Raw genomic sequence first — 21,740 nt, 5'->3', positions numbered from 1 at the left:
AAGAATGTTGGTAACCAGACAGTTGACGATAGCCATTGACTTCCATAGTAGGAAAAAAAAAAATACTATGGAAGTCAATGGGGTCCATCAACTGTCTGGTTACCAACATTCTTCAAAATATCTTCTTTTGTGTTCAGCAGAAGAAAGAAACTCATACAGATTTGGAACAACATGAGGGTGAGTAAATGATGACAGAATTTTCATTTTTGGGTTAACAATCCCTATAAGCTCTGTAGAAATATTTTAAAATAATAATAAAAAATGACAAGCACATAAAAATGAAAAATAAAAATACAAAAATAAAAGTTTTAAATATAAAAATTAAAAATATTAAAGGAACACGCTGATTTTTTTGGGACTTTAGCTTATTCACCGTATCCCCCAGAGTTAGATAAGTCCATACATACCCTTCTCATCTCCGTGCGTGCCGTAACTCTGTCTGACGCACCCACCGCTAGCCTATCTTAGCACAAAGACTGGAGGTAAATGGCTCCAGCTAGCATACTGCTCCCAATAAGTGACAAAATAACACCAACATTTGTGTTGTGATTTGTATAGTCACAGCGTGCACAAATAACAAGGTCACATGAGACACCTTCTAACCGTATACGTACTGGGAACTATATTCTATATATATATACTATAGGCGAAGCACTGCTACTTCTGCGGAGATATTTACTCCAATTCTGAGCGAACTCTCTGCTCCTCACTGACGGGGCTTCTCAGGAGCAAATCGCTCCGCCCAGGTAGCAGTGCTTCGCCTTCTGAGAATATAGTTCCCAGTATTTATCCGGTTAGAAGATGACTGTGTCTCATGTGACCTTGTTATTTGTACACGCTGTGATTATACAAAGGAGCAGTATGCTAGCTGGAGCCGTTTGCCTCCAGTCTTTGTGCTATGCTAGGCTTAAGGTGGGTGCGTCAGACAGAGTTATGGCACGCACGGAGATGAGAAGGGTATGTATGGACTTATCTAACTCTGGGGGATACGGTGAATAAGCTAAAGTCCCAAAAAGTTGGCGTGTTCCTTTAATAAAAACTATAATAGTATATCAATAATATTAAAATAACACAGCATTTCCAGGAGGAGTGTGTGTATGCAGCTAAAACTACAGCCATCTGAATCTTAGAGTAAAATGTTTTTAGTCTATGTTTGAGTCCAAAACAATCCATTTAGCATTCAAGCCATCCTACCACTGTTGAATGCCAAATGACAATGGCGATGTGAAAACATGGTATCGAATTCAACACTGTATATCCTTCGCCTTTACTCTTTCTCCTTCAGACATGCTAAAAGAATCTGGGCCAAAATTGCTTTCTAGACAAATTCTGAAGGGCTCTATCAAATATTAAACAACACCCGTGTCAATTTTTCATTGTGGTCAGTGGATTGCAGGTCACCACATGGCATGATGCACTTAAAATCTGACCAACAAAACACTGGTTCTTCTACCAGTGAGAGTTCAAAAAGACAACACATTGTGAGGAAACTTCACCAAGATCACCACTATAGGAAAAAATAACCATTTCCTATTTGTGCTATATCTACCACATGTTCATTTATAATTAATCAACCTGGTGCAACTAAACACGCAACAGTTTCCAGACTTGACAAAAGCAAACAGATTCTAATTTAAGTAATAGGCCTATAACCGAATCAATTTTGGGAGAAATAAGAAATATGTGAAAAATATGAAAAATAAATAACTACTTCCTAAGTCAAATCTACTGTCCTCTTATCAGATGTTAGTGAAACACACTTGATAAGACAAAAATCTATTTTCTAATTTTACATTTTGTCTGAGGCTAGATGGCTTTCTAGCTCAGAATGAAACACAGGTGTCTAAGGTCATTCATTTCTGCCAAGCCAATCATTTACAGTACCATGAATATCCCTAATCTGCCTTCAGTGAAATGATAACCATAGCAAAATGGCAAATACAGTGAAAAAAGAAAGATTATAAATAACAAAATTTAAATCTCTAATAGAATACAGGCTTGAAGTGAACGTGTTTAGATAATTAGGCTAGAAATAACAGCTGTGTTTGGGCTACAGCCCGCGTAAAGAGATCAGTGCACTGCAGGCAGGTATGAGAACACGTTTCAATGCCAAACGGATTAGAGCTAAATTAGCAGCAAGTCCATCAGAGCAACCTGTTTCCTTTTCCATCATTTTAAATCGGTAAAATAAACACTACACTGTAAAACAAATTGCTACCTTCAATTTTTTAAGTACAATCAGCTTAGATGTTTAAGTCATTTCAACTTAAATTACATTAAACTGACTTACTAAAAAAAAGCAATACAAAAAATTGCTTAACTTATTTTGATGAGTAAAAGCAATGTAAAAACAAAATGTAAAAAACGTGTTGATCATATCATTTTTTACAGAGTACAGTTCAAAACTTTGGGGTCAGTAAGATTTAGGCAAGGCTGTATTTATTTGATCAAGAATACAGTAAAAACATCAATATTGTTAAATATTATTACTATTTAAAATAACTTTTTTCTATTTTAATATATTTTAAAATGTTAAAATATTTTATTCCTGTGATGCAAAGCTGAATTTTCAGCATCATTACTCCAGTCTTCAGAGTCACATGATCCTTCACAAAATCATTCTAATATGATGATTTAGTGCTCAACAAACATTATTATCAGTTTTGGAAACTGTGACACTTTTTTTAGGATTCTTGGATGAATAGAAAGTTCAGAAGAACCAATTATTTTAAATAGCAATCGATTCAATTAAATTTTGTTTGTCTAGCTCTTTTCACAATATGTAACACTATAACGTCTTTACTGTCACTTTTGATCAGTTGAATGTGTCCTTGCTAAATAAAAGTATACATTTCTTTATAACGTATTCATTTCATAAATTAAAAAAACTGATCCCAAATTTTAGAACGGTAGTCCAGCAGGTATGTGTGGTCTATCACAGATTTTTTATGATGCCACACAATTAATTTAATGAATGTACTGTATATCACAACCATGAAACAAAATAATGTTTTTTTTTTTAATCCCATTAAATCTCAAAGAACGCCTGTCTGTCAGCAGATAGATACTGCAGTTCTGGTGTAACGTCAGAGCGCCTGACAGTTTGCCAGGCCATAGAGAAAGAAGCCACTGAGAACAGCAGAATGTCTCATTATCCTTAAGCAGTAAGGAGCTAATCCTCTTGATGGCATTTGCATCTGTGCTCCAAGAGGAAGGGATGTGGCTGGGATTACAGTATTGCTTTGGCAGGGTCAACAGTGGCACTAGAGCCTGTAATTGGTACAGTAAGCTTACGTACTGGCATACATTTTAATATATCATTGTATACGATATTATAAAGACAACATGTTGTTTCCCAAATTAAATAACTATCTTTCATTTGTCATTGCACTACAGCCAAAATGCATGACTGAAATCATCAATTGTGATGACATACATGAGGTGAGTAAATGATGCTGAATTTTTTTGGGGGGGCGAACTATCTCTTATTCCCTGTTTTCTTTTCACTCCCAAGTTTTCTTAAAAAAATTTTAAAAGTGGTTGTATTTACCAGAAATGGAAAAGAAGTAGGCAGTGCCAAAGTATGCAAGTTGCGTAGGGCCCCCGAACCACCAAAATTATGGTTTTGAATTCTAATGATTATGAAAACATGATGCCGCATTCCATTCCTTTCCTTTAAAGCGGGACGCTGACGCCCTTTCTAGTACATAACATCAAAATCAGTCAAATCATGTACTGTAACATGACTGTCGTAATATACAGTCTCCTGCCAGACGTGCGCAATACTAAAAAAAGTAAAGCTAAAAGCATATTGAGCTGCGAAAGAAATGCTGTTCCTTAGGTGGCGAGATGGAGCAAAACACGGAAAAGTACAGGCTTCTTTGGGCTTTGGGTGTGTGCTTAAATGACAAATACACACAACAATTATGTCAAAATGCCTGTCTTGGAGAGGTTTCACTTAAACACAGCCAGTTATGTCTTAAGTGAACATAAACAGTTGGGAAACTAATCAAATGCTTATCACTCAGTATATTAGATCTGTGCATTTGGTCTTTAAGTGACAGCAGCCTAATAAACCTGTTGTCTGTGTCATTTAAAGTTAATCAAACAACAAAAGAAAATGAGAGAATAATTCACTGCTCTTCACTGAATAACTTTAATAAAACTAAATGTATATTTAATTTAGAATAGCCAATATAAGACTATGCAGAGATTTTTTTTTTTTAATTTGATTACTTTTTTTAATTTCTGTATAGGCTTTTATTAGTAGTAGGCTAAATTGTTCAATTTCATTAGTATCGTTTTTCAATTTTACTTATCCTATTGTTTATCATTTTATTTTGATAGTATTATTACTGACTGTTTAAACTCACTGTATGTTTATTGACAGTGAAACTGCTCTGAAAGAACAGATTAAGGGGTTGGGGGTCATTTTGGGGTTTTTATGAACGCATTGACAGTTCCAGAAGTCTAGAACCAGCACTGGCAGTTGGCTATATTATGGGAGAAAGGTGTGGACTCACAGAAGTACTTGAGTGTCTCATCGATCTGCTCCTGTGTAAGAACAAGAGCGGCCTCTGGTGGCAGCAGAGGTGTGTGCAGCCAGTCGTCATGCTCGTACCCATACACGTGGTCTGCCCGCAGAGTGTATTTGGGCAATTCTTCTGTAAGCAAGCTGACGATCTCCACCTCTGGCAGATCCACACTGGAGCACAGATCTGTGATGAACAGAAAGACAACCATTTCCTTTCACAACTCTAATGTTCATTTAATAAGTTGATCTGAGAATATCTAATTATTTAAAGGTATAGCGGAGGATTTTTTACTTCCGGGTGGATCACCTATACTATTGGTCCTCCTAATTGTCAATCATTCTGGTGAATCAATCAAACTTTTCAAAAAGTGGAGAGGGCGGGTCTTATCTAAAATTCGGAAAGATCCTCCACTATACCTTTAAGGTAAATGTACGTTAAATCATTTAGAAGATTGTATTAATTGATGGAATGAAAAAAATAGGCTACAGATTGATAAATTAAATTTAAAATTACAGTGTGGACATGAAAACATCTGAGCTGCAAAAGAGGCCAAAACAACTCCAGCATGATGTGCTGTCTTTCCAAGTCAAAAAAAGCAAGAGTTATATATTATTAGTCAATCAAAAATATTAGGTCTACATTACTTATAGCGGCTTAAATCTAATTATAAAGCTACAGCAAACACTCTTGAGCTTTAAGAATAGTCCATAATTAGAAAGCAGCACATATAGGTACTTCCTTAGTCACTATGGTTTGTACCACCTTTCCTGCCTTTGTCGGCATTTTTCCTGCTTTTGTCTGATTTGATGCTCAAGATTTCTTATCATTATCAACATTGAAAACGTTGTGCTGCTTAATTTTCTTTTTTGTAATGTAAAGAAAGTTTAAAAAAAAAACATTTGTTTGAAACAGAAATGTTTTGTAACATTATAAATAGCTTTACTATCACTTTTGATCAATTTCATGGGTCCTTGCTGAATAAAAGTATTGTTCCCCAAACAGTTAAACGGTAGTGTATCTGCTAAACGTACATTAGCATATAGTTGGCGCTACAGCAAACAGATGCAACCTGGGAACAATCGCACACCAACAAAACCCCTTCCTGTACCTGTGAGAGTTGAGACATCATGGAAGCCTTGTGCTGGCAGTGGATCCTCCCTCAAGTTCCCAGGAGTGAGGCCGATCTCCTGGGCGAGGGTCCCGCATCCCTCTCCCTGCTCTCCATGGAGGGCGAGGGGCCCTGTGGGCTCCAGGGAGGGCTGAGGAGGAGAACAGTGAGACAGTGTGACAGGCCTGCTGGGGTTCAGGGTGATGGGTGCTTGAGGCCTTCAACAGAATGATGTGCTGCCTCTCCTGGATCAGAGAATGGGTGTGGAAGCACACGTCCTCATGTGACCTGGTGGAGACAGACAGAAAGAGAGAAATGTACACTGATATTAACAACCTGATTATAAGAAAAGAGCTTTTTGTGTATTAAAGACTCCCCCATCAGTATCTAGTTAAATGAAAAATGCGTATGAAAACAATGATGCTCAGGGCACAGATCGTGTTCATTGAAAGCAGGCCATTGATTGTATTGTGCTACTGATGTGAAACTTGATAGGCCCTCACGTAAGGACAGTAGTGTTACTTTCAGCTTGATATCTTCCAGTGAAAATGTCTATCAGATCCAATATCAAATGACATGACACACTTATAAATAATTCAGCTTTTTTGAGTCATGACATTCTGAAACAACTACCCTGTGGTGAGAATTTATCATGTTTAATCAGGAATTTTAGTAAAGGATGTGTTATGAGCTTATGACAATGCTAAAATATGATTGAACTAACAACACTCCTCCAACAGTTAAGCTCTGCCTTCTTTGTTACTGTTGTTTTATCAGACAAGCTTTACATAACATCCAATAGGAATGTAGGAATGAATTGGAGATATTTGTGAACAGTGAACAGATTTTTAGCAAAATGTATCCTAACATACAATATTTTTTTATTTAATTGTGCAATAAGCCAAGCATTTTTATCTGACCCTTTTCTGCAAAGAAATTAAGTAAAACAAAAAAATCAGATCTGAACAAACACTTCTAACAATGAATGAAAACAGAGAAGCCTCATTTAAAAGTGCTTACAACTGAATCAGAACAGCATTCTAACATACTACTGTACGCTGTACACATGCATTTATTATATATTATGCATACTATACACAGTATGCACATTTTCTATATGCATAGAAAACCCAGATGACAAAATTGTGCACATTGCACAGTCTACACAATACTGTATCCCACAAAGCAACCAGTGCAACAAATGTTGACTCCAGAAATGTAAGATATTTAACACAAAACTGAATATGCTTACCAAAGCAACATTATTTGATCTAAAATACAGTAAAAACAGGTTTTACTCCATTACTCCAGTCTTCAGAGTCGCATGATCCTTCAGAAATAATTCAAATATGCTGAATTGATCCTCAAGAAACATTTCTTATTATTATCAATGTTGAAAACTGTTGTGCTGCTTAATTTTTTTTTCCACGATTCTTTAATATATAGAAAGTTCAAAAGAACAGAATTTATCTGAAATAGAAATGTTTTTTAACATTATAAAATAGCTTTACTGTCTCTTGATCAATTGAATGGCTCCTTGTTGAATAAAAGTATTCAAAAATATTTCTAAGAGATACAAGAACAACAATTATAATACCGCTTATAAGCTCTCTAGGTATCTTGTGTCAATATTATAAATGCCCCATTAAAATAAATGACGCATTTTTGTAGACCAAAACCATTTACCATTTTAGTATTTTCAGTTCTATCGTCCTGAAGTCAATGGGTTTTTTGAATGCATTTTAGCTTAAATGCTTGTAATAAAGTCTGTGGTTAACACAAGCTCAAGATATTTTCACGTTTTATTCTACGACACAAAATACATCATCCCCTGTAGCCTGTTGCTAACAAGTGGCTAAATGGGGCTACAGATTGTCTGGGACAATAAACATCATCATGCCGAAAAGGTAAACTCAATTACTCCTAGTTCACTTTCACAGCCTCGTTGTTATAATTACACTCTGGCAAACTATTCTAACTTAAACTTTCAGAGAAAATATTTTTTTAAATAAAGACTGAAAGAGTTGTCTGAAGATTCATGTTGAAGTCACCATGGTGAAGTTTGTTTATAGTCTACATTTAGCTTTTTACTTCTGGCAATTGTATTTAGACCTCAATATTCATAAAAGTTGTGTTAATTTGTGAAGCTCATCGTCAAGAACAAAACATGTAAGAATGATAAACAGTAACTGAGCTTATTTTCTGCAATAACCCAAAATCCAATGGAAAGTCCCATAGGATTTTTATCAAAGGAACCAGGGTTGGCCTACAAAAATACATCATCACTTCAGAGCTCTATACAAACTTTGCATTCCAAAACAAATTTGGACACTATATTTGTTGTTGATTTTTAAATATTGACCAAGGTTTTAAGTCACTCTCACTTTTAGCCAGAGATTACGGACAACCTCAAGGTGACTGTACACAAAACCCGACTCATTGCCAACCAAACTCCTGCTGGAGGTGCCTACGTGTGTCCTTTCACATAGTCTCTAGGGCTCTCCTCTTCTCAGAGGCCAAAAGAGAGAAAAGCGTGATAAAACCAGAGAAAGTGGGAGAGGCAGAGAGAGGAGGAACAAAGAAAGTCTTTTTTCAGCCTATCAGAACGGACACACTTGAATTACGGCTTAAGTTAGGGGGAGGGGCAAGTTCAATGTTCATAAAGCATGTGTTTGGCTGAAAGCAGCGTGTACTCTGAACCGACCGTTTCCTAGGAGACCTGAGGACTGTGAACGTGCGGCTTGGTCACATGATGCATCTGTCAGTCGGCTTTTATGGGCAATTAAGGACTCATGCAAACACGTACACACGGACGTCTAATATACAGATATATACAAATATACAGTGTTCCATTTCCACTGAACACCAATGATTAAGTTAACTTACAACATTGCCAAAGTTTGTTTACATGTGTCCCTACAGTCTCACTCTTAATATTCTAGTATAAATCACATTGTAAACAACACAAAGAACACATTATCATAAAAGTCACAAAGAATTAGTCCTGAGATAAACAATTATTACAAGGATAATCACTATTAAAAAATTTAGCTCAATCTTTTCTTTGCTACAGGACATACTTTAACTGTAACTTTCCATACAAAATGTATTTCCATCAAAATAAGTGCTATGCAAAAATCAAACAACTTCCTACAAACTGCTAAATGAGAATCAGCCAGTTGAGGCATATACATGCAGGTCAATATATGAAAATCATAATTTGAAAAAAATTTTCAAGGTTAATGTAATTGTCCTATTCTTTCTCACCTTGATCAAATATATTAGTTGACCAAATGACCAATGCCAAAATATCTTGAGGTGGCAGAAACTTTATATAATGCCAGTATTAAAATAACGCAACTTAATGATAGAAAATGAGGCATATACATTTAAAAAGACTTTTGAAAAAATAAAGAAATTGAAATCAAATAACATATACTGCATAATAACATATAAAAAAAACCTTGTGCCAGTATTATTAGTGCCTTGACAATAATGATTTACTGTATTTTTTAATAAAATTCTTATTTAAATTAATCAGCTGCACAAAACTGAAAACTTGCATGAGAAAAGAGCTAAACTCATCTGGCAATATGGCAGATGGCAACAGCTGCTAAGGCAGATACAAATATTTGAAAACTGCATGTGATTTATGAATTGAAAAGCCCATTGATAGATTTTGGAAGTGACAATAAGGAGAACTAACTCTCTTGGCAATATCCTGATGCGAATTGTCTAATGCCAAACATCTCAAAATGGTCAAATATCCATAAATTAACCAGCCTGGCTGATATAGTCTATCAGTGAACAGAAAGATTCACATCTCTAGAACAATCAGAGCAAAGAAAACAAGGAAGCACATGCTAATTTTCTGTAAATTACTGTCAGTTACAAGAATCCTTTCCTCTAATTTTCCTCAGTCAGATCAGGTAGCTTGATAGCAGCCGGCAATAAACCATGAAAGTTCAGACCAACAAAGGTGTGGTTGGATACTGATATAAATGAGTGCAATAAGGCAGTCTGCTCTGCACAATCAAAATCAGATTAAATAACAATTTTGGAGGATATATGTCCTTCAAAAACTACACTTTCATCATGCAGAGATGCAGAAAATTGAAAATGTATGAGGAATAATCCATTACCTTCTGCCTGATGATTCATAATCTTTAAATAAGAACTGCTAAATTCATTTTTCAAACACGTCTGTACACTCTGAGGTCATGTAGTCATGATGTTGGCTCTCAACAGCAAGATCAGGTGTTTCTAAAAGAGATCTAAGGGAAGAACTCTGTCTCTGCCTAACAGGTGATAGATAAGTTTCTCCTATCACTGCTCTATCTGATCATGTGTGCCGACTATACAAACAATCACCATTGCCTACGAGCCATCCTGCACCCACTCTCTCAGACTTAAAAGGACAAATAAATCATAAAAGTACAAACAATGTACAGTAAATAAAACTTTGATGATGCAATATGCAGTTGAAATAAGCACTGTTGTGGAAACCTGTTTTGCATTATTATTATATTTTGGTAGTTTCAAAATTACACGATTTAGCTTAAAAATATGAAAATGCTGATATCTTCTGTTGTTTCAAACCACATGCAAATTTGCGCCTGTACAGTAGAAGGAGCAGCTGAAAGAAATCTTTCTGCTGTGCTGCCATTCTGGATTGCAGAAGAATAGGACGCAGAAGAAGAAAGTTTAACACTCTTACTTATGCAATAAAAAAAAAAAAAATTAATCTAAAGTCATTTTTGCTTATGGCTGAATTGGATCATCGCAGTTCAGCAACAAAGACATTGATTAATAAAGTGAGATGAAATACATAAAGTATATTTGTGTAATTTAACATGTTTAATTATTGCAGGTTTGCGTAATATTCGAAGTTAGCAATAGCACATCACTGTTTTTATTCATTTTAAGCGACACTGAATCTGTTTTTGTGCAAGTCAGATGAGTAAATGCATGCTCACCTTTAGTCTAGAACTACAAAAACCATCATGTTTACATGCACTTACTCCCTATTTCTCATGGGGACTGGAGAGGTACCAGTCAATTAATGAGAAAACAAAGTAACTTGCATTACTTATTTGAAATAAAGTAACTCAGATATTTTGTTATAAATTTAAAACTAATACTAGCTACTTGCAAAAAGTAATCTGATTACGTAACTTGCATTACTTGTACCCCCAACACTGCAGAATATAGGTTTGGAAAGATAAAAACACGAGCAAATAATGACATAATTCTTCCTTTAAACTGTTCCTTTAAGGCTCTGCAGATAAAATGGTTCAATTAAAACTGTTTTAATATATATATTAAATGGCCATATGAGACTTTACGACAACAATAAAGTTCATTAAATATTTACAGGGACAATGTGAATCCAAAAATGCTTGAAACCGAACACTGACTCTGCACACAGCTCTGAACTCCAGCTAAAGACTAAATGGCTCAGAGTCATAAATATGACATCATCACCTCTATCTGTCTAGCCCCTCCCTTTCTCTCTGACAGGTGGTTTGTTCAGGTTTTCACCTGAATGTAAATCATACTGAACAAAGAGTGGACTGGGTGCGTGTTACACGTTAACCTGAGGACATGAATAATAAAAAAAAATCCTAACTGTTGGACTGATGCACTTTTCTGACCTCTGCAAATGAAAAGTTCCTTGAAACATTTTTCCTCAAAGATGATGTAGTTTTATGAGACCTGGAATATGAGAGAAGATGTCAACAATCATACAGTAGCACGTGATGTGTGCTGGTAAGCTGGGCAGGGATCTAAGATTAAGAGGTCAAGTCAAGTTATGCTCATATATCAAATGACATCAGTGCATATAAAGGTGATCATCTGATCTGCTGCAATGTCCCTTACTGTTGCCTACAAGCAAAAACAAAAGAGAAACAAATATAATATCCCAGATAACTTCGGTTTTCGGTGCATTTGGCCAAAAGAAGCTATACTGGATAAAGAAACTTCAGTAACTTCTACAGCAATGTCTCACTTCTTTATCAAATAATACATCTTTAACCTGTTTAAATGATTAGGGTCAGTAAGATTTTTTTATGTTTTTGAAAGACGTCTCTTATGCTCAAAAAGGCTGCATATATTTGATCAAACATACATTAAAAACAGTAATATGGTGAAATATTATTACAATTTAAAATAACTATTTTCTATTTTAATATATTTTAAAATGTAATTTATTCCTATGACGGCAAAGCTGAATTTTCAGCATCGTCTTCAGTCACATGATCATTCAGAAATCTACTATGCTGATTTGGTGCTCATAAATTATTTCTTATTGTTATCAATGTAAAACATTTGTGCTGCTTAATATTTTGTTGAAACAAATTTTTTACGCTGTCAGGGATTGTCAATCGCTTGATTGTCAAAAATCTGTCATAATTTACTCACCCTCATGTCATTCCAAAACTATATGACTTACTTTCTTCTGTAGAACATAAAAGAAGATATTTTGAGATGTGTTTTTTCATTCATTCAATGGAAATCAATGGGCACCAATACTGTTTTGTTAACAATAGCCTTCAAAATATCTTCTTTTGTGGGAGAAAGAGACTCATACAGATAGAAACAACATGAGGTTATGACTATGAAACTATCCCTTTAAGAAAAAAAGACAAAATTTCTAAAATGCTACTTGAAGTATCTTTAGATCACAGTCCTCTGAATATATTTGTTTTAAAAAAAAATGTCATGCTAACCTCCTTCATTACACATTGAGCAATGTTGTGGCATGACAACATGCAAATCCCTTAAGAGCTAGGCCTGTATATTATATATTATGTTATATGGTATTTAGAAGTCCTTAAATAGGCAATTACATCTTTGTAATGATATGTGTATTGTATGTATTGTAATGTCTTTTTTGTAGTTTTATTAATAACAGTCGTGATCTTGTATAATTGAAACACAAAAACTCAACAGTGCCTAAGTGGCCTGTAAACAAACTGCAGATATATCACATTTCACAGCAGGACTGATATCAGTTAAACACCAGAGTACAACACACTCACATCTGGTCTCTTTTCAATTTAGGGTTTCTATAGTCTCTCTAACAACGTAGGAAACCAAAGATGTCATGTCCATCTGTGACATGTCCCATGAACATCTACAGTAACAGCAGCAGATTGAAGCACAACTGATGGTCCCGTAATAGGGTGTACGGAACAGCTGTAGCTAAAACTGCGAGTAAGACACATAAAAGAAGTCTAGAGCTACTTACAGCACCTGATAGATGATCTCTGCATTGGGTGAAAGCAGAGCCGGGGAGACAGACGAGAGGTCGCACACAGGAGCTTGAAATTGTCCTTTACACCTGCTCAAGGTTGCCCTGTCTTGTTCTGCTCACTCTATCGACTGGCCTGTGCACTGAGAAGAGTAGAACGGAGCGATAGGGAGGGTGGAGTAAGAGGAGTGGGTGGGAGCAAAAGAGAGAGAGAATAAAGAGAGGCAATCTGTGAGCCGGCGCTCTGCAGCTCATACAGCTAAAAGCAGTTTCACCACTGCCAGGTCAATTTAATCAAATGGCTCAATTCATCAATTCATGGAACCAACAGATTTACTGATTCATTTAACCTAATCATTCATTTTACACTCATGAATGATTTGTGGACACCTTTGATTATTAAATGGCAATGTTTTATTAATTTAACGATATTACTCACTGATGACTGAATCACTCATTTATATGCGTCAGTGATTTCTAGTCACGACTGATAAGTGTCATGATACGGCTGACACTTGCATAACAGAATCTTCGGCTTCTGCCAGTTTTATGTTACAGGGGTTGTTTTTTAATTTAAACTTAACGGAGTCATGACATGAGAAATCAAATTTGCCTTGATCTTTTGACATATAAGCAGTCTTTGTACCATTAAAACATCCTGCAAGTTTCATAGGTTAAAACATTATAGACAGAGCATTTGTTTAATCAAGCTCCAAAAACAACTCATTTGGATATTGTGGGGTTTGTGACATCACACAGGCAAGGACATTTGCATATGACTGTGTCCAGAGCAAGACATTGAGGAATAGTTTTTACATCATCACACCATAGGCCCCGCCCACCCATTATAATCATTGACACTGCGCTTACATGCACCCTCATAATGCGATTATAATAGGATTTTGGCAATATTGCGATTAAACTTTACCTCATGTAAACGCAATACTTTGATCAAACTAATGTGATTAAGCTCATAATCATAACCGTATACTCGCATTGAACTATGGGGTGTACGCCCATTCCATTTTAAATTATGAATAATCCATCATAAAAATTTTTTTTTTTACATTTTGGAATTGCCAAAATAATTTTTTTGTTTTGTTTCTTTTATAAATATAGTGTATTGTTTTGTGTATTGTAGTGTCAGGGATACACTGACAGTGACTGATTATTCAAATTAAGGTGGTAACACTTTACAATAAGGTTCATTTAACTACATTATTTAGCATGAACTGCACTTATACAGTATTTCTTAATCTTTGTTAATGTTAATGTCAATTTTTACTACAGTTTTTTACAATCACTTTGCTACTATTTTCAGAACCTTGATGTCAAAACTCTAAGACACAAAACTCAAAACGGTTATCACTTGTAACACAGGCTGTCTAATGTTCAAAACATTGCATTGTGCATTCACATCTTTAAAGAAATCTTGCACTTGCACAATCATTGGTTCAAAAAACGAATTTACCGTGAAATACCATTGAAACATAACTATAGATCACCCACACACAAGCAACCGATAGTTTCACTGTGTCATTGTTCGTACAATCATTAAATATTGTAGAACAAAATAGGTGATACAGGTTTCATTACGGTACTACATGTACAGTAAATACATCTCTGTAAAAGTACTGCAGTAGTAGAGAGAACACTACAGACACAGTGGAATCATTGAACAAAGTTTGTAATATATTGATGCAAAATACTACAGTACAATCACAACATTTTTTGAATCAAAGCAAAAATAATTAGCTATGAAATAGAAAAGAAAAGACAGTACTGTAAAACATCAAATGCAGTGTTCCTCAACTTGGCAGAATTGGACAAGCAATTACAAGGGTCTGCATCTGGGTCAATGACGTGACGCCTAAATTTTCTGTCCGGTTGCATTTTTTCAGGCAAAAATGGGTTTAAATGCATAAAAGGATACTGTATATTTATAGTACCTCTGCCATGTATGTACTCACTTTAACTTTTAAAAAACCTTTATTTATTTGTAATTTTTTTTGTTATTTAAAGTGTCAAAACATCATGTGGTGCGACCGTCCGGCCATAACTTCTGTTTTGAAAACGTCTTTGAAATTACTCTGAATTTATTCAAATTTATTTTCTGCACTATTTGGCATGATTTCCAAAATGTTTTGTAATCCTTTAAAAAAATTCAAAGCATTTGTATTTATATTTCCATCATAATATACAAACAAACTTTGTCCGATGATGTCCATTTTATGAAATATCATGTGGTGCGACCATCAAGGAACTACCATTTTGGGACTTATATGTTGAAAACTATTCAAACACAGTAAGTTACATTATAAACCAATTTACCAAGGACCAATGGAAGCAGCAAGCAGGTTTGTAATTCTCTCAAATTGGAAAAAAAATAAACCTTTGTAATGGTTGGTATGTAGTTGCCACATTTGGATGTCATGTGGTGTGACCTCAAAAAAATAATAATATTAAAGTTATTTCTACAAATATATATTTTTATTATAAATTTCATAGTGACCTTTTTTGGCAAACTAGCTTGTTTTGTTCAGGTGGCCAATTCTGTGCCTGTAAATTATGATTGAATTTGAAAATATCATGTGGTGCGACCAAATATCATGTGGTGCGACCACTGCAGACTGTTTTCCATGATCGATATATGTCCTAGATTGGCAGTTTTATGCTTTTATATTCAATTGACGGTTTATATAAAAAAAGTACTTTACTTTAGTATCATTTGGAATAGATTTTTATGCAATTTGGGATCTTTTTTATAGATTTCAGACAGTTTGTGTTTACTCTTTGTACAATATGAGAAAAAAAAAAAAAAAAAAAAAAAATTAGAGCATGTAATTTCAGTTTAGTAATAATGCATTTATTAGTAGTGTATTTATTATTGCCTATTTATTTATTTTAAACTATTTTAATCTATTTTACCAGATGCCACAGCCAAGCGAAAAAATTCTAACCCTGCAGCAAGAGCAGAGTACCTTGATAGGAGAAGAGTGAAATATTATTACAGTTTAAAATAGCTGTTTTCTATGTGAATATATAGTAAACTGTAATTTATTCCTATGATCAAAGCTGAATTTTCAGCATCGTTACTCCAGTCTTCAGTGTCACATGATCCTTCAGAAATAATTCTAATATGTACCCCTAGACCACAAAACCACTCAATGGGTCAATGTCACATGGGTAAATTTTTTGCAATTGAGATTTATACATCATATGAAAGCTGAATAAATAAGCTTTCCATTGATGTATGATTTGTTAAGATAGAACAATATTTGGCCGATACAACTGAAAATCTAGATTCTGAGGGTGCTACAAAATCGAAACATTGAGAAAATCGCCTTTAAGGTTGTCCATTTATGTTTGCAATATTGCTATATTCACTCACAAAAATAAATGTTTATACATTTATGGTAGGACATTTACAAAATATAAAACATGATCTTTATTTAATATCCTAATGATTTTTTGGAATTAATAATAATAATTTTGACCCATACAATGTATTGTTGGCTATTGCCACAAATACCCCGTGCGACTTGTGACTGGTTTTGTGATCCAGGGTCACTAATGATTTGCTGCTCAAGAAACATTTCTGATTATTATCAATGTTCATATTTTTTTTGGAAACTGTGATACATTTTGGATTACTGTGATACATTTTATATGTCAGGATTATTTGATGAATATAAAGTTCAAAAGAACAGCATTTATTTGAAATAGAATCTTTCGGAACATTATAGCCTGCGCCTGAATGTGACACTGAATGTGTCCTTGATTAATAAAGTATTAATTACTTTTAAAAAACTATTGACCCCAAATGTTACCTGTATGCAATACTTTTATGAAATAATTTATATCTATAACATTATTATTTGTTAGAAAGAAATTCTAAGTCAAGTTAAATTAAATGGTGCACTTGTGTTTGTGAAGTGATTTTTTTTTTTATAAAAGTGAGTTTATAAAATGTTTATGTTCAGGAAAATTCTGTGAAATTTGTATAAAATCTGGTTTAAATAAAACATTTTGTATAAAATGTATTGTTCATTGATCTCTTTAAATAGATTTTTAACTATATAAGATTTTCGTGTCATTTGGAGCGACCAATTATCATGTGGTGCGACCAATAAAAGCTATCACTGTATTAAATTTAAAATAAAATATCTTATTTCTGTGGCTGAAATATGAATCACTGATACAGTATGCTTTAGTAAATTATATTTTTAAAACATTTCTATCAGTTTTATGCGATTTACAGGAAAAATAAGTCTGTTAACTGCATTTTAGAAGGCGACTGAAATTGCAGAACAAAAATATGAGATCATTATATACAAAAACTCAAAATAAATTCAAATACTCTGTTTTTAAACACTTTAATTACTGAGAACATGTAAAAAAAATACATTTATGTTAAGGAAATTAATTAATTTTAAGATAAATCACGGTCGCCCCACATGACATTTTTTAAGCCTATGGACAATTCATCTAGATGAAAAAAAACACTAAAATCACTTAATTTAATTTTTTTATTTGAATTTTTATGTACACAACATTCTTAATGATTGAACAATTGCAATATATATTGTTAATTTTCGTATTTTAAAATTGGCCTGTTGAAAATCCTTATACGTCATTGACCCATCTATACAGTGCAGTACTGTCAATACTGTAAATAGTCTGAAAAGGTGGTACAGTATTTGGGACCATAGACACAGTGTCCTCTGATGAAGCATTATGATAAAATATTAGGCTACATCCATGGATATTGTAGTCTAATTGGTTCATTCTCCACGCTAATTGGTGACAATGAATCTCGGTATCTTGAACCTTTCATGATTTAAACATGGATGGTTGTTTGTCTGTTTCCATGCATTAAGAGTAATGCAACAGTTACTTATCATTTTGAGCAGTTGTATCAATTAATAGTTAGATCATTGTAAGGAAATGAATAGATACTCATTTGAAATGTAATGTGTGAATTGCCTTTTGAAATAGTAGTACTTTGATGTTAAGTTGTGTCATATTGAACAGGTGAATGAACAAATTATCTAAGTTTTATGTGTATTGTATTGTATCCAAGCAATTGAGAAAAGGGTTAGAGTTTTAAAAAATTAGCATTTTGATCATTGGTTGTGAGTTTTGTGTCTAGGTGTGTGTGTGTGTGTGTGTGTGTGTGTGTGTGTGTGTGTGTGTGTGTGTGTGTGTGTGTGTGTGTGTGTGTGTGTGTGTGTGTGTGTGTGTGTGTGTGTGTGTGTGTGTGTGTGTGTGTGTGTGTGTGTGTGTGTGTGTGTGTGTGTGTGTGTGTGTGTGTTTGTGATGACAGAATTTTTCTCTAATGTATGTTGGACAAACTTCAAGTTTAGAATTTTCAAGAACCAAAAATGCCAATAGTTAAATCTACCACACTACCATCATGTTCATGAAATCTATTACAAATTGCATTCATAAATTGTTTAATTCAGAACCAAAATATTGGATTCAAAACTAAAGTGTTTCGCAACAACAGCTGACTGGAACACAGCCAGAAGCGAGAAAAAATGTTCAAGGCCGTTGTTAACCTCTGAAATAAGTTAATAACAAATATTTTGAGTCATTTTGTATTGTTCACACGTGATATAATGACAGCACAGCATATTGTGTGCTCCAAAACAGGAACGCGGTTCATATTTCTCCTCAATATAATGTTTTCCATGAGTCCAGACTACCTCTGAGTCACCTCTTATTTTAACATCATCCTGGAAACACTCTCTGTGTCCCTGTTCCTTCTCTTCCACAACAATAGGAACAATAGGAGCACCAACTACAGAGTTCTCTGTTTTGCATTTGATGGCAAAGGCTTTATTTAGCTGAGCAGGACTGACCACACTCAGCAAATCAGAGAACAGGTGCGGACAGACTTGGAGAGCTGATTATAAATCTCATGCTGTATTTAAATGAATCCATTCAGGGGCCATTCAGAGAACAATGGCCATGTTTACAAGCACATTTTTTCCAATTAAAGTCCATTTTCTGGTTAAACCTATTCCAGTTCGTAACTTTTTTGGGTTAAAAATTATCCCAAATAAATTTTTGAGCAAGTACATAACCAGCCAGTGTTCAAAACTATCTGCTTGCCTTAACTCGATTCAAAACGGTAAGCTTGTAATAATGTTTTTAATTCCAGTGGTACTGGTGGATTTCCGCTGGAAATTTGAGCATGTCTTTGCGTCATTACGTCACATCTGTACACATAAAGAGGGTGTCTCCTTGGTGCTAGTAGGCTATATTGTGTGTGAGGATGTTGGTGGTGGAGATTTATAGCCTTTTCTCACAGCACTTGATATAATTAAACTTGATGGCAGATCCAGAAAGGTTCAAATGACAATCACCAGTGACAACTCGAGATTCACCGGTTGTGAAATGCAAAAGACTTCGGACTTCGGAGTGGCTACAGAAAAAAAGAGACTGCCACCAGGCCCATGCGAAAACACGGATAAATATCGGAAGGGCATTAAATGTAGTCACGCAATGCTGATGTTGTTAACATTAACAATTTGAGAACAAAGTATAATTTGCACAGTTTGACGTGATATGATAGGCAATAGTTGGATTTAATCAGCACGATTTACTGCAATGCTTTTTTTTTCCTTAGTTGGTCAGAACAAAAGTGGATGTTACTTAGGCTACTTGTTCAGATGACATTTTCTGGTGAAAATTATTATGTTGGTCATAACTCCAAAAAGTAGAATCTGTGATTCCGAATGACAGTATCCACACCGGCACGGTGACTGACAGCCACGCATTCTCCTCAAAACATTGAATTCATCCGCGCTGTGCAGTGCCGAGACACAACCATAGGGCACAACCCACGTAAAGTTTATAATTCCGCGAATAACTGCAATTGCAGATTTCGAACAGAGATGGCGACAAAGAGGAAAAACTACGGACTGCAGCTTTAAGATGCAATAATAACTAGGCTAATTAACAAATTATGCACTGTGATTTAATCAACTTAATTCTCATTCAAAATATATGTTGTGAGACTTTTAAAAAATATTTATAATACTTTCATTTGTACGTGTGCACATTTTCATAGATAAAAGAGTTGATATTCTGAATAAAGTGTTTACATGGGGGGACATTTTTGATTATGACTGACAGGCATATGCCAGGTGTCAGATTTCCAGAAACTGGAATTTTGGCTTTTGGCCATAAGGCGTTTTACAGTCTGCAAACATAAAAAGGATATGTAAACCCAGTCAATTAATCTGTTCGGGTGTGTCTACATCTATCGGTTGATGTGTGTCGTTCATTTTCAGTGGGAAAATCCACAGAAGTAGGTCCTAAACTCAGGGTAAAGTCCATTTCAAACAAAGCACGCTGTGTAAAGGGATAAAAAACATTAGCCTAGAAATATATGTCAGGTGAAAAGATTCCACCCACATTCATGTTCATAATTTCCACTTATTATTTTATTCCAGTTGATGAGTAAGGAGCTTCACAGAGCAAATACACTGTCGTTTAATGTCTTCCCAGCAAACAGTAAACGTTCTAGCAACAAACATTCTTCCAGTAATGGTCTTTCAAAGTTATCTGGTCTTTAATAAACATAATTTATAGCCTACATCATTCATGGAAAAAAAAATTCTGAAATGGTTTAACAGTTAGTTGGATGTCCATCTAACATACTTATGTTAGGCTACTACTTGTTTCAGAATGTTCAGAGAACACTCAAAGGTAACGTTTCAATAACGTTTGCAAAATGATCAAATTGAACGTTCCCTTAACCTTCGCATAGCCAAGAAACAAACTTAATGGGAACGTTTGCTCGCTAAACAATACATAACTTACTACAATACTTTGAGTAGGCTACAATAGTTTATTATTTTAGTAAAATGACGTCACTGTAAGCAACACTTTTACCTAATCTAATGTGTATTATTTTTGAAAAGGCTCAGCACCGTATAGGGAACGTGGAGTCTGGACACCGGCACATAATTCAACTGCAAGAAATTAATGTCCATTCCGCACAGGTTTACTCCATTAAAAAGCGCAGCGTGGACACAGAAAACACTGCAACTTTTTCTTGTCCATAACTTAAAACCTTTGGTAATGAGGAAGTCCAGAAGACGGATAAAAGAGTTTAATAAAAGAGTGGGAGAAATCACATATAACTTAGACTGCTAAAACAGCAAAGGCGCGTTGAATCCTCCTCCTAACCGTTACAACAACATCACATTCAAGTGAACTGTAGTGCTAGATGTTTGTAATCAAATGCATGAGTAGAGATGAAAAGTCCCACCCTGCCAAACAACGAGAACAGTCTCTTCTCTGTCCAACTTATTCGTTTCACGAATCAGCTGCCAAGTAGTTCATTCTGTTGGCAGTTTATTTATAAATATGTGAAACTTACTTTATCTTGTTTGTCCTCCTTTGTCCATGTATCGCTCATGTCTTTGGCCCAGGGTGAAGATTGTCGGAAGCGCCTCGGGCTGTCAGGAGCCTGTGGGAAGATCTGTGAACGCGCACTGTGCTCGTGCTCCGTCAGAGGTCGCTCCATCACTGAGGAATGCTCAGCTGTTCATCTAAAAACAGTGTCTCAGATGTGCTGTCAGGATATCCATTTAAGTGGATTGAAAATTTTATGTGGGTTTCTGCGTTAAAGGGTAAAAAAAAATCCGGTAAGAAAACATGCGCATTAAGATAAAACACATTTACCGAATAAATCCCTCAATTCATAACAACAAAAACTCATGTGACTTCAAAGGAGGATGTGATTGATGGACTCATAGGAATCTTCATAAGGGGTTGGTTGTAATATTTTTAATGAACTGTTACACAACTATCCCCACCCCAAACA

General features: G+C 34.9%; 1 protein-coding gene across 1 annotated transcript in view; it reads right to left on the bottom strand.

Moving 5' to 3' along the window:
- The window catches only part of hap1 (huntingtin associated protein 1), a gene marked incomplete at its 5' end in the record, with an annotated part of 33,319 nt that extends 11,879 nt beyond the window's left edge, over window positions 1-21,440 (bottom strand). The window contains 5 exons of the mRNA XM_084395823.1: window positions 4,524-4,718; window positions 5,644-5,861; window positions 5,919-5,931; window positions 18,618-18,747; window positions 21,294-21,440. Coding sequence (XP_084251949.1) covers window positions 4,524-4,718; window positions 5,644-5,861; window positions 5,919-5,931; window positions 18,618-18,747; window positions 21,294-21,440 — 703 coding nt within the window. The remainder of the gene's footprint in view (window positions 1-4,523; window positions 4,719-5,643; window positions 5,862-5,918; window positions 5,932-18,617; window positions 18,748-21,293) is intronic.
- Between the last annotated feature and the right edge of the window lie 300 nt (window positions 21,441-21,740).

Source organism: Rutilus rutilus (assembly GCF_951802725.1).
Source record: "Rutilus rutilus genome assembly, chromosome: 22".
NCBI lineage: Eukaryota > Metazoa > Chordata > Actinopteri > Cypriniformes > Leuciscidae > Rutilus > Rutilus rutilus.
The sequence above is the reverse complement of the archived record's forward strand: the minus strand, read 5'-3'. Positions and strand labels throughout refer to the sequence as shown.